This window comes from Myotis myotis, unplaced genomic scaffold (assembly GCF_014108235.1).
Source record: "Myotis myotis isolate mMyoMyo1 unplaced genomic scaffold, mMyoMyo1.p scaffold_m19_p_1, whole genome shotgun sequence".
In the NCBI taxonomy this organism is placed as follows: domain Eukaryota; kingdom Metazoa; phylum Chordata; class Mammalia; order Chiroptera; family Vespertilionidae; genus Myotis; species Myotis myotis.
Window position 1 is genome coordinate 45,063,452 of NW_023416313.1, and position 17,360 is coordinate 45,080,811.

At 39.8% G+C, this 17,360-nt stretch overlaps 1 protein-coding gene across 20 annotated transcripts in view; it reads left to right on the forward strand.

The window, feature by feature from the left end:
• Positions 1–16,906, forward strand: part of RUFY3 (RUN and FYVE domain containing 3) — a 79,883-nt gene extending 62,977 nt beyond the window's left edge. For 3 of the 20 annotated variants that reach the window (XM_036335585.1, XM_036335588.1, XM_036335600.1), the window contains 8 exons: positions 428–595; positions 1,076–1,173; positions 5,210–5,329; positions 6,477–6,576; positions 9,375–9,439; positions 12,541–12,568; positions 13,325–13,393; positions 15,523–16,906. In XM_036335585.1, the coding sequence (XP_036191478.1) occupies positions 428–595; positions 1,076–1,173; positions 5,210–5,329; positions 6,477–6,576; positions 9,375–9,439; positions 12,541–12,568; positions 13,325–13,393; positions 15,523–15,666 (792 nt within the window). In that variant the 3' untranslated portion in view covers positions 15,667–16,906. Of the gene's footprint in view, positions 1–427; positions 596–1,075; positions 1,174–2,740; positions 4,985–5,189; positions 5,347–6,476; positions 6,577–9,374; positions 9,440–12,540; positions 12,657–13,324; positions 13,394–15,522 lie in introns of those variants that run through there. The other 17 variants (XM_036335677.1, XM_036335691.1, XM_036335699.1 and 14 more) reach the window with 15 other exon arrangements.
• Positions 16,907–17,360: the final 454 nt, after the last annotated feature.

The window sequence follows — 17,360 nt, forward strand, 5'->3', positions numbered from 1 at the left end:
ATAACAGTATATAAATATATATGTTCACTAGTTTATATATATTTATATAATAAGACATGACACCAGTTGTCTATCTTAATATCTGATGAAGTACCTCAGGTATGTGTGTATTTTTTATTTTTTTATTTATTTATTTATTTATTTATTTATTTATTTATGTGTATGTGTGTGTGTGTGTGTGTATTTTAGACATATTAAATAGCACTACCTTTGGCCTACTAAGCCCTTCAGATTTGTAAATTACTGAGTAAATGTTATTGTAATTATCCTAATTATTCCTGTCATTAATGTCTCTGCATTGAATGAGAGCTTATAGCTATTTTGTCAGAATATTCAGACCTGAGAGTTTGGTGTACCTTTTCCTGTGGAATTTTTTGGTTTGTGCATAGATGAGAGAGAGTAAGCACTTCCATTTCCTTTGGGGCAGGATGTTGAGAAAGAACTGGAGATCCAGATCAGCATGAGGCAGGAGATGGAGCTGGCCATGAAGATGCTGGAGAAGGACGTCTGCGAGAAGCAGGATGCCCTGGTGTGTCTGCGGCAGCAGCTGGATGACCTCAGGGCCCTCAAACACGAACTTGCCTTTAAGCTGCAGGTGAAGGAAACAGGAGCCGACTCACTGCTCTCTAAAATCCCAGGGCTTCCCTTTGCCCCTCTTGTTTAGAATCACACTTTAAATACCAGAAGAAAGAGCCGCATCTCATTTTGAGGCTAGCTGCTCGTAAACCACTTTAGGAATCTGACCATCGCCATGGCCACTTTTCAGATTGTGAGATAATTTCTATTCTGCAGTCTAACCTACCAACTGAGTTATATATTCCATTAGCTTTTATACTGGAATATGCTAAATTGATGAACCTTCTGGTGTTGATTTTTGTGAGAAAGATGCATAAAACACTACTAATTTTAAACGTTGCTTTTTGTTTCTTCTACACTTGGGAACTAACTAGTTCTCAAATATATGAGCATTTCTATTTCTCTATTTCCCCACACACCATTAGGTTCAAAAGGCATGTGGATTGTTTTCAGGATTTTATATTGAATATACATCACTCATAATTCTTTTCCATAACAGAGTTCAGACTTAGGAGTAAAACAGAAAAGTGAACTAAACAGTCGCTTGGAAGAGAAGACCAATCAGATGGCTGCTACCATTAAACAGCTTGAACAAAGGTAAAGTTTCTTTAGAAACACTTTGGGCCTACAGTGCTGGAAGTGCAGAGAATGTACTATGCATTTGGCAAACAGAAAGTATGTTCAATTCTCCCAGCTTAACATCAGCATGCTCGCAGAGAGAAAGCTGATAAAAGTTTGTGTTGTCTAAGATGTTGCTGAAAACGTTTATAAAAAACATTAGTCTTTCATGACTGTTTTGAACAGCAGAACTCTAACCCTCTCACTTAATCCCATTTCAATGCCGTGTGTTAGGGGAGGGATACTTAACAAGGATGAAAGGGCTTTCAAATATGTTTGTGATTCTACTGTTTTATTGTTCATCACTAAAGTCATTAAATACTTTGGTGCCAGGTGATACAGGGGTACTGAGGGCCCTTCTAAAAAATTTAACCCCTTTCTCTCCTTTCTCCTGAACAGTCCTATAGCTTCCACTGTCACCTCATGCCCATGACTCTTAAATCTGTCCCCAGCTCTGTCCTTCAGTCTTGTATTCTCATTCTCTGACCAGCTATTTCCCTCCAGTACCCACCATTCATTAAGTACATCCTCTCCCTATGCTACTCTTTTGTTTCACTTTTGGTTTGAAAACACCGTTTTCTTCCTAGTGCCAAGAGAAGTGGCTAAGACTTCAAGCTCAAATGAGCAACAACACCCATGGTCATTCATTGTTGCCAGCCTGTGTTGCCACCTTAACCCCAACTGATCACCCTTGCACTTTGTGCAAAACTAAACTACCAACTGGTCCCTGGACATGCTTCCTATTTTTCTCATCCATATCTTTTCTAATAGTTCCACCAATTAGAAATGCCCTTCCTCTCCCCACTTCCTTGTTCTTCAAATACATTTTTTTTACATTCAGGTTCAAAGGTGACTTTTTTAAAGCTTCCTCTAATACTTCTTCCCAGATAAAAATAATCTGCCAAGTCTGCCCTTGGAACTCCCATGGCCTTATATCCATACCTCCCCAGACTGCTTGTAACACTTCTTATTTCTGCCTTACCTCATACCCTTGATATATGTATTGTATCTTCTAGTGAGAGTGTGAACTCCTTAAGGTTAGTTAACTAGTTGTTTAAATTCCCTCATTGGATCTGTCACAGTGCCTTGCCTTTACAAGGCATTTATTTAGTAGATGCATGAATGAATGGATGAATGCATGATGTCTTTTATTCAGATGATTCTTGACCGGTAGGGTCCTGAATGGCACTGAATATTAATGTTAACTCAAAGGTATTTGCAAATTAATAAAAAACTTGAAACCTCTGGTTTGGCTGATTTTAAATAAAAAGATATTTGTTTATCCAGGAAATTATCTAAGTTCTTACTCATAAGCAAGTATGTGTTTATGATTCAACAAATCAATTTTAGTGTTCATAGATTATGTGTTTGAAGTGTATAAAATTCGTTTTCAATGGTTTTTTGACTTGGTGTTTAAAGCAGACAATTAAAATAATGACATCTCTTCAAATATGCTGACTTATTATCTTGCTATTTTTCTCTTTCCTGTTTATTCATTTTCTCATTCCCCTTTCACTCCATTTTTATTTTTATTTTATTAATTTAGTGAAAAGGATTTGGTGAAACAGGCAAAGGCCTTAAATAGTGCAGCAAATAAATTGATCCCCAAACATCATTAGGCATTTTGCAGCATGTCACAACAGAATTGTAAAAGGAAGAAATCTGAAAGCTATTACATTTGGGCTCTGATTCATATAAAACATCACCAAAAATTGACTTTGAATTTATTGGACTTTTAAAAAAAAAAAAAAAATTTGATATATAGGCTGTGTTTTTTCTTCTTTACTTTCTCCCCAGAGTTAGAAAATTTAGTGTAAGTTCTCAATTAAATGCCAAATAAACTTCAAGAAATTACTTCTGAGTTGACCAATAAATAAATATTCCATTTAAAAAAGAAGCCTAGGGAATTGAAGCTTTGTACACATATTATTGATGCTTTGCAACCCAGTACCTGACAATATCAGATTCTAGATGCATTGTCTATATCAACGAGCCTGTTCTACCACTGCGATGTAATGAACTAGAGGTGACTATGGGCCTGAACTCTACTAAAGTAGTTCTGTGTCTCTTAGGCCATGACCCCTTTTCACTTTTGTTATGTAGATTTAATCCCCAAGCCAGGATAACTCTTAGTATTTTACTGCAGTTCTATTCTCTGTAACCAATATTGCTTGCAACTTTTTTGCCTTAGTGACTTCCTGGGGTGGGGAAAACAGCATCCTTACATTTCTATAAAGTACATAGAGATAAAATTAGTGATTAGGTAATTTATAATAACATAATAATGTGGAAGCTTGGAAAAACCCTCCTAATATTTGTCATCTTCTACCTCTGCCATTTTCTTGCAATTCCACTCCCTCTTTAGGTAGTTCAGAGAGAACAATTTTAATAAAAATACTCCCCTCCTATGAAAAAATACACTACACATATTTTAAATCCTGCTTTTCCTTTTGGAGTAAAGACAACCAGGTATTGACACGAGTGGTGGTTTCCTGCCTGTTATTCCATGCTAGAAACATTTTCCTAAGAGTTTCTGTTATTTTTTGTTTAGATGAGGATTTGCCAAAGTTTGTAGGAAACTAACAATCTAATTATTAGGAAATCATTCCAGAGTGGGAAATAGATAAATGATAAAAACAATCTTTATTATTTAGTCTAAAAATAAAGATTCCCAATAGGTGTCCACAAACAATAATAAGCAGGGCTTATTTCTCTAAGTGACCACAGATTTAACCCTTTCTGGATTCCACATTGTAAATAATCCAATAAATAATGTAATTTTTTAAAAAATGGCTTTTGAATTTTGGGGGACAGGCTAAATAAGCCTTTATCCCTTCAAAAAGTCATGGCAAATATTTTGTTTTGTTTTGTTTTGTTTTTTTCATTCTATTATTGCAGCATTTCAGCTGCTTAGGTTGGGACAAAAATAATCCCTTTGCTTCCTGCTCCTGAAATTCATACCTTCCTGGAAAAAAAAAAAACAGAATTAAGAGAGTAAGCTAGATTTCATTTATGCTTTTACAGGTCCTTGTAGACTTGAACCAAAGTCAAATCAAAGAGCACAGGAGCAACCCTCATGGAAGATCCTGTGCTCTTCAACTCACTTTATTTCTTATAATTTTGCACCTATTTTTATCTTCATCAAACTTTTGTGGTAAATTGCCTTTTCTATGAGCATTCAGGAGTGTTCAAACACCAAAATAAAACAATTGTAGAGACTACACATAGTATGCTTCCAAATTCTATTTTATAGGGCCCTGGATATTTCACCTCTTAGAACATGCTTCTTTATAGGTGCAAAGTTATAGAATATATGGAAGAAAACATTCATCAGAATCTCCCAGAGAATCTGGTCAGGAATTCTGTGCAGGCCCAGGGCTGAATTGCTTATCCAATTACACACCACTTGGCAGGAATAGAAAAGGAAAGAGATGGCCAAATTCTAACAAAGGCTTCTCCTTATATAATAACCCAAAGACTGGGTAAGGGTTGATATATAATGTCCAATGGTTTAATACAATTTGTGGGTTAGGGGAAGGACCAGGAAAATGTTCCAGTTCCATATATAAGAAGGTAGTTGCCCATTTGCAAGTTCCAGTTGTGTGTATAAAATAAATAAAAAGTACCAAACCAATTAGGAAATAAAAACAACCAAAAAAAAGTGGATTTAACTATTACTGTGTGCTTAAGGTTGGCTTTGGATATGGATTTTCTAAACAGTGGTGTTTTGTTGTTCATCATCTAATGGCTGTAAACTGTAGTACTAGAATAAAAAAAAAATGGAAAATCACTTTTCTTCTGCCTGGTTCACCTTCATCTTGCTTTTCTTGAGAATTTGTTTCTTCTCCATCTTTTTCCCCCATATTTTCTTCCCCTGTGTCCTACAGAATTTTTGTCTTCTCTCTGTCTCTCCATGCCTTCTTCCTTGGGTTGTTTTATGTTGTGCTGTGAACTTGGTCTTTCTCCCCACCGTGGCTTTTGTTTTTTATCACAAGTTCATGTGGCTCACATCCAGATTGCGCCAGGCCGAGCGAGGCCGCCAGTCTGCTGAACTGGACAACCGGCTCTTCAAGCAGGACTTCGGAGACAAGATCAACAGCCTGCAGCTAGAAGTGGAGGAGCTCACAAGGCAGCGGTGAAGAGAGGGCGCTGCAATCGACAGGGTGGTTGTGGTAATTCTAAGGCTGGACAGTGTGAGAAGGGGGTCTCCTGACCCAGCTATCTCCGTTCTGTCTCTGCAGTGCCTTTCTCTGATATTAGAACTCAGAAAGCTTCACATACCTCAGCATCCCCAAAATCTTGTCGACATCCTTTGTGTTCAAAGAATTAGGAAGTTACAACCCCAGGTCCAAGATACACAAAAAAGAGTAAGAGAATTAATAGCCAACATAACACTAATAATAGCATTTTCTGAATTCTTACTGTGTGCCAAATACTTCACTGAGCACTTCACATGCATTCTCTCTTAACATCTCCCCATCAAACCTATTAATAGGTGATCTTATTACCTCCACTTTCAGATGAAATTAAAGCTTAGAGGGGTTAAATTTGTCCAGATTCACACAATTAAGCTAATAAGTGCGACATTCTAATTTAAAAAGCCTGTCTCTCACTGACTCCAAGCCCTCAACTCACTTTTCCATATTATCTCTCAGAGGCTCGTTTCTGTGCTAAAATCACTGACTTCAAACAAATAGAACATGGGTGTTGAGTAGAAATGCACATAGCTGCTAAGGACACGTGGTTGAAGGTGTAGCTGGGACTCACTCCTAAACCTGTAGAAAGAGACAGTTCATTCATATGAAATGGGACTTCAGTGTCAGTGCTTTCATCCTGAATCTGCTGAAAATTTATAAATACTGTCTTTCTATTACAGTAAATCCTTCTAATTGCCATTCAGTTGACCACAACTCTTCAATAAGAGTTCATATTAAATATTGACATTCAGAGTGGTGAACCTCAGCCACTGGGAGATCCTAAACCTAGTTGTCCATATATAGGGCAACTTTTTATTAATCAACTATTAAAATTTTATTATTAAGCTTTAAGAAAAGGGTTTGGGATTCTTAGTCTAAGACTAAACATGTATGTATTTTAGTGTTACTGGCTTTATTTTATTGTATTTTAGTACTTTAAAACCTAGTTTTCCATATATAGGGTAACTTTTTATTAATCAAGTATTAAAATTTTATTATTAAGCTTTAAGAAAAGGGTTTGGGATTCTTTTTAGAATGATTTCAGAACTCCAAATGTTCATCCTTTTCCTCTCCAACCTATCCCAGGAACCAGCTTGAGTTAGAACTAAAACAGGAAAGAGAAAGAAGGTTAATGAACCGCAGGAGCATCCCAGGAAAGAGTTCCCAGAAGCCAGAACCCAAAATGGTAATAATTCTTTCTCCCTTGTTTGTTTGTTTAATACTTAGAGACTACCTTGATGGGCTGGACAGTTTCCTCTCATGGAACACGTGCTAATTGCTGTGGCTTTGAGCATGTAGCTAGCAGGCTAGAGCTGAGTGGACACATGAGAGCTTGATTCTGGATCTATCTCTGAGGCGCTCTCACTTGATTTCATTTGGTAAAGGGAATGAGTAACCATACTTTCCTGTGGCCCTGTCAACCTTTTTAATCTGTCAAGTAAGATTATTTTGGTATCTTAACAAAAATAAGTGTTTCTTGGACTTCTGCTAGCTAATCCTATATAATAAAAGGCAAATATGCAAATTGTCCCCAAGAGCGGGAGTTCGACTGACAGGAAGTTAGACATGCGCTGACCACCAGGGGGCAGTGTGGAACATGGCAGGCATTGGCAACACAGCGCTGGTAGTGGGCGGCAGTGGACGCACTGCCAGCCCCAGTGGGCCCTGACAAGAGTGAGACCGTGGCAGGATGGTGGAGCAGGTGAGCGGGCGGCATCAGGCCAAGGCAGGTGCAAAGGGAGGCCTCAGCCAGCAGCAGCTAGGGACCCTACCTGTGCACAAATTTTGTGCACTGGGCCTCTAGTCTAATCTAATAAAAGAGAAACATGCAAATTGACCATAACTTTGCTATGCCCCAAGCCATGCCCACCAGCCAATCAGAGCAACAATATGCAAATTAACCCAACCAAGATGGCGGCCAGCAGCCACAGAGGTGGAGCAAGCAGGAGGCTTGGTTGCCCCAGCAATGGAGGAAGCCAGGCTTCCCACCTGCCCTGGCCAGCTCTAAAGGCAACAAAGTTTCAATTATAGAAGATAAATAAATCCCAGATACCTGCTTCCAGCCAGCCTCCACTGGAAGCTTGGGTGGCTGGGGACCGTGGCCAGCCTGCAAACAGCCCTCAGCCCCTCACCCAGGCTGGCCAGGCACCTCAGCAGGACCCCCACCCTGATCTGGGAAACCCTTCAGGGCCAGCCAGCCAGCCCCCATGCACCAGGCATATAATAAAAGGGTAATATGCAAATTGACCCTAACAGCAGAACGACTAGGAATGACTAGTCACTATGACACACACTGACCACCAGGGGGCAGACGCTCAATGCAGGAGCTGCCCCCTGGTGGTCAGTGCACTCCCACAGGGGGAGCTCTTCTCAGCCACAAGCCAGGCTGACAGCCTGCCAGTACAGCGGTGGTGGTGGGAGCCTCTCCTGCCTCCTCAGCAGCGCTAAGGATGTCCAACTGCAGCTTAGGCCTGCTCCCCGCTGGCAAGTGGACATCCCCCGAGGGCTACTGGGCTGCCAGAGGGATGTCTGTCTGCCAGCTTAGGCCCAATCCCCCGAGGAGCAGATAGACATCCCCCAAGGGGTCCCAGACTGCGAGAGGACACAGGTTGGGCTGAGGGACCCTCCCGAGTGCACAAATTTTTGTGTACCGGGCCTCTAGTATTTTTAATAATATGGCATAGTAATCCCTCCCCACCCTGAGTTCTCCTTTAACAGAATTGTCTTAAATGTGGATTTGCTTCTATAGACATTTTCAAAATCATGAGGATTTCAGTTTTAGCATACTCAAGGTACTCACTTCTTTAGAGAAAATTAGAAAAAGGTGGAACTAGGCTTGGGGAAGGGACAACAATGTAAAGTGGTTTAAAGACCAGAAGTAGAAGTTTCTACAGAACAGTCTCAGGACAGAGACCTCCAGCTCCTGTGGTGGGGAGGGAGCTACAGTAGGATAAGATCGTCTCTGGGACCTGGAAAACAAGATCCAGCCTCTTCAAAAGATAAAATTAGAAAAGCATGAAATACCTTTTCTGTTAAAGACAGAGGGAACAAATTACCTTCTTTGTACATATATATATAACAAAGCAGGACAAATTTATAAGCTTATTTAAAATTTCTAGAGAGTGTGCTGCTAATTTCTGGAGAGTAGAAAAGAGTAAGTAGAAATTTATTACACAGTACTCATTAAAACTAATTTACAGTGTGCAAAGTACCACTGTGTAGCCTGCTGTCTTTATTATTTTAGTTTAGCAAACATCAAATATACTTATAAGGACTTACAGAGATTTACCAGAATCTTGGACTATCTTATCTGGTTTTGGGTTTCTTGATCATGAATTGCCCTGCAGTAGGGCGTCCTACAGGGTAAACTGCATTGACTTCCCTTCCTTGATACTTGAGTGGTCTCAGAACATGCATTGTACTTTTGGAGACTGATGGGCCTCAGCTGAGGCAGGCAGCAGAGAGTGTGTGCCACAGGAAGAATTTGTCTCTAAAACTGCAGGTAGTAAGTGGTCCTTCAAAGAAGAAAACTCCTTGACCTGTGCAGGCTGTAGAAATCATCATGGCATTGGGCCAGAGGGCCACACAGTCTGCTGGGTACAGCCATGCGTGGTGTGACCATTTTTCCAGAGCTCAGCCACCAGGGGGAATATATATGTGTGTATCTACTTCTCTCCTTTTTCTTCTAGTAGCTGATACCTTGAGCCCACTATGCAAGTAAATAGTATACATTCTGAATTTTCATTTGAATATCAAGAATTAAAGAAAAGATCTACTCTGAAAATCATTTGTTGCAAATTCTATCAGAATAATCAGTTAAGAAACTACTTGGAGCAAAGAATGAAAAAAAACATCTTGAAAGTTTAATTCCTTCCCTTTAAAAAGCTGCTTAGCTTTATACCCAAGCTAAGAAAAAATGACTGCAATATCATCATTGTTTAGCATTCTGAATCCTTAATAAATTAGGCTGTTTTCTTTTGGCAGGATGGGAAGCACAAAATTCAAGAGGAAAATGCTAAACTAAAACAACCCCTGGAAGAAAGCCACAGGTGTTTGTTAATAAAGTATTAACTAAGATATAAAGTGATTTTGGGGTGGTGGGAAAGAGGGAGCTTTGGATATACATTGGCAATGACAAGGCCGGACACTGACTTCTAATATGAATATTCTAGAAAGACATTTTGAAGGAGTTGTGAGTAAATAACAAACCAAATAAGTATTGTAACACAGTAAACCAAACCCATTTAGTCCATTTCAGAAACAAGAAGGGTGATCAAGCTGTCCTCTGACTTCCCTAAAGTTAATTCCCAAATTCAAATTATCACTTAGAAGATTATCTCTAATCTCTGCTGGATTGGTATCCCAAGAAAATGAAGCACATGTCATAGCATTTCTTAGGTTCTTACATGTACGTGAGTATGACTCACCTCTACCTGTGTGCTAAGAGAAAGGCAGCTATGTTTCAAAGAAATCCTCTAATTGCCCTTACTTCTGTTCTCTTAAGGGTCTCAAACAGTTTAATTTTATTCCTTTTTCTTAATTCTTCATCTGATTTGTTCACTACAATGAAGAGCATAATGCGTTTAAAGGAAATTGACTTTTAACAATAATTCTAGCAGGTAGACATATAACAAAATATTACATAATCCCACTGCATTAAAAAATGAAGGGGGTCCAACTATTTGACATCCTGGGAAAGGCAAAACCATGGAGACAGTTGCCAGGGTCTAGTGGGTGTAGATGGATGGATGAATAGGCGGAGCACAGAGGACTTTTTAGGACTGAAAATACTCAGTAAGATACTATGGTGATTATACCTGTTGTTATACATTTGTCCAGATCCATAGAATGTAGAAAACTAAGAGTGAATCCTAAGGTCAACTAAGGACTTTGAGTAATTATGATGTGTCAGTGTAGGTTAATTGATTATAACACCATGTACTACTCTGGTACAGTGTGTTGATATTGGGGAGAATGGATGGAATATATGAGATGCCGGGAGCCGGTCCATGCTTGCTGTTTCAAGGGACCTGGCATATATGGCATACTGTTCTTAATATGTTTGCTCACCTTCTTGGCACTATGTGTTTTAACCAAGGTCTCTGAGAAAGGTTGTTTCCCCAGGTAGGGATTTTCCCCTGAAGTTAGGGAGGGAATAAAACCTCTTAACTAAGTGCCAGGCGGGTAATTAATCACTTTAACTATGAACAATCATGCTTAAGCTACATAATCTTTACTCCCTGGAATGGAGATAAGAAACGCCCTAACCTTTGGAATAGAGATTGATAGGATTGGAATCAACTGGTATAAATACAGATGTAACAAGACAGCAAGAGACAGAACTTAGAACACAGAACTTAGACACAGAACCTACACACAGAACCTACACAGAACCTAGAGACAGAAGAACTTCGCTGGAGAGAACATGGCAAAAGATCCTGGACTGAACCTGACTACAGAAATTGGCAAGAGAACCTGACTAGAACCTGGTGACTGAACCTGGCTGGAGAACCTGGGCAGAACCTGGCTGGAGAACCTAGCGAAGGGACATGGCTACAGAACCTGGAGAACCTAGTGAGAGAACCGAAGCAGAACTTCGCTGGAGATCCAGACCAGAACTTGGCTGGAGATCCTGGCTAGAGATCCTGGCTAGGCTGCTGATCAACTGAACGCTGTCTCTGTGTCATTCCTTCTTTGCCGACTCCATCCACACCTTTGGGGACCCCTGGACCTGCTGGGGTTGGACCCCGGCAATGAGAAATCTCTGGACTTGCTGCTCAGTTAGTTCTGCAGTGAACCTAAAGCTGCTCTAAAAGTTAAGGTCTGTTGTAACAACAACAAAAGGTTAGTAACAAGGAAATATACCTGAGAAGGGTTCTGAAAGAACTATACAGTGTGTATTTTTGGTATCTGCCCGTCCAGGCTTTGATGCCTTAAGAATGAGGTTTTGTGTCATCAGGAGCAAAAGCAGTTGCTGGAGACGATAAATCGCCTAGTGCAACAGCAGGCTGATTATGCAGGTACTCAGCCTAAGTAGCCCTTCCTCACCATTAAGGCCAGAGTGATTCCAAAGACTTTAACTTTAATCCCAAAGAGCCTGGTCTGACCAGGACCTACCTTCGACAACAGCCCGATAACAACACATCAGATCGCCCTGAGCCATGGAAGGGAATAGGCCATGAACTTAACCAGGACTAAAAAATTCCTTTCAGGGTCAGCTCCTTCCAGACTAAAGTCAGTTTGTTACAGTTAGGAGTGTCTTACGCACCAGGTTCTGATTTAGGCCCTGGGAATGTAAGACAATACTCCCTTATATCCGTAATGTATTTCACATTCGCTATCTCCTTACAAATGTAATTCTTGCAAAATTTCAATCAATTCCTACCTTACAGATGAGAAAGTTTAAGGAGTACAAACAGGCTGGATGGCACACCCAAGCTGCCTCTATTTGCCTTGTCTTCTCTTTTTAAGTACCTTGTCTCTGCACTACATAATAGCTGCTTCCAGGGCTGTCCTAAAACACACCCAGGCTTCCTAGGGTTGTGGTCCAAGGAACAGCTGAAAACCGGGTCATACTGGGGGTCACACTGCCACTCAACCGAATGGAAGTGGAACCACTGTGGATCTTGGGACATTTTCTCTAGAGCCAAAGTGGACCTGGCTTTCCTTTTAAGTTCTATTTAAAGTTGGGAAAATCAGGATTAACTCAGCTTGGTCTCATGTGACAATCTCCTTCATAGCCCTGTCCCTGATTAGTAAAGTTCACATGTTAACATTATTAGGGAGAGGGGACTAATATATAACATAGTGAATAGATTTCTGTAATATTAGATAGAAAAAAGCTATTAAAACATGGTGTTGGCCATTTGGAGTTTTACATGTTTGGAAAAATAAACGTTTACTGGGTAGTAAAAAGGAAACATAAACTACAAATCTATTTTTAAACAGGAACCACAATGTAGACCAAGGATCAAATTCTAGTAATAAATGTAACAACCAAAATTTCCTCTCCTTGAAGGTCAAGATTAGTGATTATATTGGTTCCAACAACATAAAAGAACCATGGTATTGCTTTTTGTGTGCGTTTGAAATGATACAAGGGAAGACATAATAAGTTGCTGTATTTACTGTTTCTAATTTTCCATTCTAGGCTGCAGTCTCCCCCAGTGGATGAACAGGTAACTGAGTCTCCTGTCCTGAGAAACATCTTGTAGAAACTGTGTGGTTGGCTGTGCCATGCCGGGCTGTAAACAAAGCAGCGTGGAGGTAGATGAATGCGTACAGGCCTCTGTGTCCTCGCCTTTTAACAGTGTCCCAAACAGACATGCATTTGCCTGAAACTCACAGGGAGCAGCGCAGCTTTGAGCAATCTCCTAAGGAAACACTAGTCCTCACTTGTTTGAAATTCTGTCACCTAAGAAGTTGGTCCTAAGAGAGCTCACAGTACCTCCCTTTCCCTTAGATTTCCCAATATAAAATGGAGAGAAATATATTTCTCACTTAGAAATACTGTAATTGTAAAATACTTTGCAAATAAGTAGTATATGCCAACCCAAAGAGAAAGATGATAAATGCTTCTGTGTCCAAGTCACTCTGTTATTAGGATATAAAGCGAAGCTTACTGTTTTGCATTTTCTCATAGAGTAACTCAAGAAGGATGGGGCTTCCCCCACACACACACTTTTTACATTATACTTATATACTTTTCTTTTTATAAATAAAGTCATGTTAATTTATTATAAAAATTAAAGGAGCTCCAAGGCTAAAGATAGTAGTATCAGAGTTGTGTTAAGGTGGTGGGACTCTATGTAATTTTCTAGTTTCCAGGTAGTCTGTACTGTGCTTATATTAATTTTGTAACTAACAATGCATATTCTGAAAGTATTACTATTTCTGGGGTTAAGGGAAACTAACCGGCTTACTGTGTGGTTTAGGATCAGCTGCTGCTCTCTGAAGAGCCACAGGTGTGTCAGCTATGCCAGGAAGGAGGCAGCCTAACAAAGGTAACAGTAGTGAGCAATGAGCAGGTTCTCACAGGGATGTCCTTACACTACTAGCCCCTCCCAATAGCAGGGCCTTTGCTGTGGAGAGTGCAGAGTGGGAGGAAAGCAAAAGGAACATGCATTTATTTATTTTTTTAATATATTTAATTGATTTTTAGAGAGGAAGGAAGAAGGAGAGAGAGAGAGAGAAACATCAGTGATGAGAGAGAATCATTGATTGGCTGCCTCCTGCATGCCCCCTAATGGGGATCGAGCCCAGAGCCCAGGCATGTGCCCTTGGCCGGAATCGAACCTAGGACCCTTCAGTACACAGGCCGATGCTCTATCCATTGAGCCAAACCAGCTAGGGCGGAACATGCATTTATTGTGTACCTTTTTTTTTTTTTCAGTCATGTTGGTAAATCCCCATTAAAACAAATATAAACAACTAAAATAATTTAACACAAATAAACATAAACTTATAAATATTCCTTGAGTGCCTGCTGTATGGAATATGATGTTCCATGTGCTGGAGAAAACGATGAGCAAAGGGTAGACCAAGTCCCTGTTCTTGTGAAGTTAATGTCCTTTATGCCATCATTTTAATAAATGAAGAACCTCAGGCTCAGAGATGATAAATACATTTCCCAAAGTTACTCAGCTCATAAGTGCAGAGCCCAGAGGCAACGTGACTTTGATTCCAAAGTCTGCATTCCTCCCAGTAGTCCACCCTGCTTAGAACAGATAAGGAAGGTTTTGGGTAGGGGGGTTCTTTGAATTATTTGGGGAAATAGCCTCTGAGAGGGAAACGAGCTCTCTCCAATACCACTTGCTTTCCCCTGAGATCTTCAAGGGTCTCTACCTGAGCACCTTCCCGTTTGTTATGCTACTAGAGTAGGCAGAGGGAGAGAAATTCAGAAAAGAGTGTTGGCCATAGCTGTGCCTTGCTCACAGTAGGACCTCAGCATCTAATACCATGCCCTGTTCATAGTGGAGTCTCAAGAAATGTCATGGACAAGGAGTGTGAGAAACAAGTGCTTGGAAGAGACAAAACATGCCCACCTAGAGTACAACCTGCCTGCCACCATTTGTGATTATGCTGAATTTTAACCAATGACAAAAATATAGAAGAAACTGCTCTTCTAATTCTGGCTTCTCTCTTCTAAGCTATGCAAAATAACTCAGTGTGTCAGGAAAATTCCTCCCAGGCTTTCAAATAGAAGTGATCCCCTACCTCCACTGCACCTTCTGAGAGATGAGTTGTTAGAGAGAAAGTAGCATTATTTGTAGGGGAAATTATTCGTCACAGCCTCTGTATGTGGACTCTTGGAGCTGTGTGCACCACCTTACCACAGCCTGACCAGTGGCATGGTCGTGGTGACCCACCTGCTGCTCTGTCGCTTGGCCTCTGAAGATGCAAAGTGCTTAATAAAGAGACTAATGTTCCTATAAACAGGAAGAGGAAGTTGCACTGATATCCCAAAGGATTTGCGTGTAGAGCATCACAGGAAAGCATTGAGCACATCTGTGTATTAGGAATTATACTTTCAGTTCATGCCCAGCACATGCTTTAATCTTGGGCTGCTACCCAATCCATAGCAAAGGTGGCCTTACTTGGAGAATGCATAGGTGTTTGCAAAGTAATTTTAGAATTAGCCTACCTAACAGTGACTATAGCTAATGAAAGTATGTATCCTAAAGATAAAGAATGTGTGTATTCTGTCCTTTTTAATTCTCTTCATTTAAAATCTAAGAACTAGAGCAGTGATGGCGAACCTATGACACGCGTGTCAGGTGACACGCGAACTCATTTTTTTGGTTGATTTTTCTTTGTTAAATGGCATTTAAATATATAAAATAAATATCAAAAATATAAATCTCTGTTTTACTATGGTTGCAAATATCAAAAAATTTCTATATGTGACACAGCACCAGAGTTAAGTCAGGGTTTTTCAAAATGCTGACGCATCGAACTCAAAAGGTTCGCCATCACTGAACTAGACTGTAAGCTTCTCTGTAGGCAGAGATCATGCATAGCAAGCATTCAGGCAATGCTTGACTAGACGCTAGTGTTGATGGTATTTGGCCTTTTATATCCCATGCATCCTTGTCCCTTTTCTTCCCCACCTAACCTGCTCTTCTCCTTATAGAATGTATGTGAGAACTGCAGAGGAACCTTCTGTGATGCCTGTTCAACAAACGAACTGCCTCTTCCTTCAAGTATTAAGCCTGAGCGAGTTTGCAATCCCTGCCACGAGCAGCTGATGAAACAGTACTCCACCAGCCCAGCATAAGGCTGGAGGCCAAGACCTGGACCCACATGCCTCTACCTGTGTTAGACATCAGGATTCCCTAGAGGCCAGGCCTGAGAATCATCTTGAGTTGATAGAAATGGTTTAAATAAACCAGATCCAGGAAGAAAAGACAGTGGTTGGGGCGCTGGAACTTTTGCTCGTTTTCCCTAATGACTGTATAAATAAAGTTACTCAGTTGAACTTCTCTTCTAAATCTAAACAACCCCACTTTGAAGGGTTTATTTTACGGCATGTCTTTGAAAGCTATTCATTTTAGCAAATAGTGATAACACTGGTAGATATAGTAGGAGAGGGTCCTTAGCGGATAAGAATATAAAGAAAAATGATCATCTTCCTCTATTACATTTGCAGATTTGAGGAGGAAAGATAAATGTTATGTAGGATCAAAATGACAGATGTTACATATTTTCCCAGGTGCTGCTAAACATGAACATTATTTCCTCTTCAACCCCACTACCTACCTCTTTAAAGTATCTCTATCAAACTGTGAACACAAGCTCAGGGAAAAGAAATTAAAGAGTAATATAAATTCTGAATGTACTTAAAGCAATATTATATTATAGTTTCAGGACCAGAATTTTCTGGTCCTGGCCTGTAGGTATGTTCATTATCAGAACAAGGTGGAAGAACAGTTGCTGTTTTTCCACGTAATGACTTCAGAAGTAAATTCCTGCCCTGTTCAGTCTCCAACTACAAACAAGCCAGCTGCCTTCCCCAGTCTCCCCTCTCCAAGTCATAAAGCAAATTGTTAGTTTTTAAGATGGGGTTTAACTTTTTCAAATAGGAAATATTGAAAACAAAATTAACTCAGGTGTTAAGTAAAACAATTACGTCCATGGCAGAGAATAATGAGCTCAAAATATTCTTTCTTGACTAAGGGATCCTTTATTCTGAGCCAAGAATTAGAACTGGTAGACAGGTTTCTTGGAAAGTATGATACTCAAACATGTTTCAGTAACAAGCTTTGAGGGGGGAGGGGAGTGCGTTTAGCAAGGGAAGGAAAGAAATGGTATATGCTATATTCATTATGTTACATGTGCCTAGGTTGTAACTGGGTTAGAATTCTCAAGTGGAAACATCCTGGAACCGTTGTATTTTATAAATTCTGTCTCCTAAAAAGGGTTACAACTTGGGAAAGAGTTGTTATTTCAGAAGACTGGTGTGTTATTTGAAGCTGAATTTTAAGAGTACTAAGGAAAAATAAAATCTAATAAATCTAGCCTAGCTTATTGTCTTTTTTCCCCTTTAAATAATATTTGTTTTTGTGATTCTTCATTCTCCTTATTTTTGGCTACCTACATATGCCAGCATTGTTCTAGGTGCCACGGATAATTTAGAGAATTATCCTATATTAGCAAGTTATTTTATCATTAGTTTCAATTAAATTGGAAACAGGCAGCTCTGTACATAGACTGTAAGATGTAATAAGTAATTAGACATGAGATGTTATTTTTTGGAAGCTCCAAAGATCTATTAGTGCAGCAGCCCACAAGAGCAAGGAGACCAAGTCATGAAAACCTTGACTTAATGTTAAGCCTATTGTCCTTAAAATTTGCTTTCCACCATTTCCAACAGCATCAACAAGAATTAACCAAAGAGGCAAACAACTTTTACACTGAAAACTATAAAACATTGCCAAAAGAAATTAATGATACCAATAAATGGAAAGACAC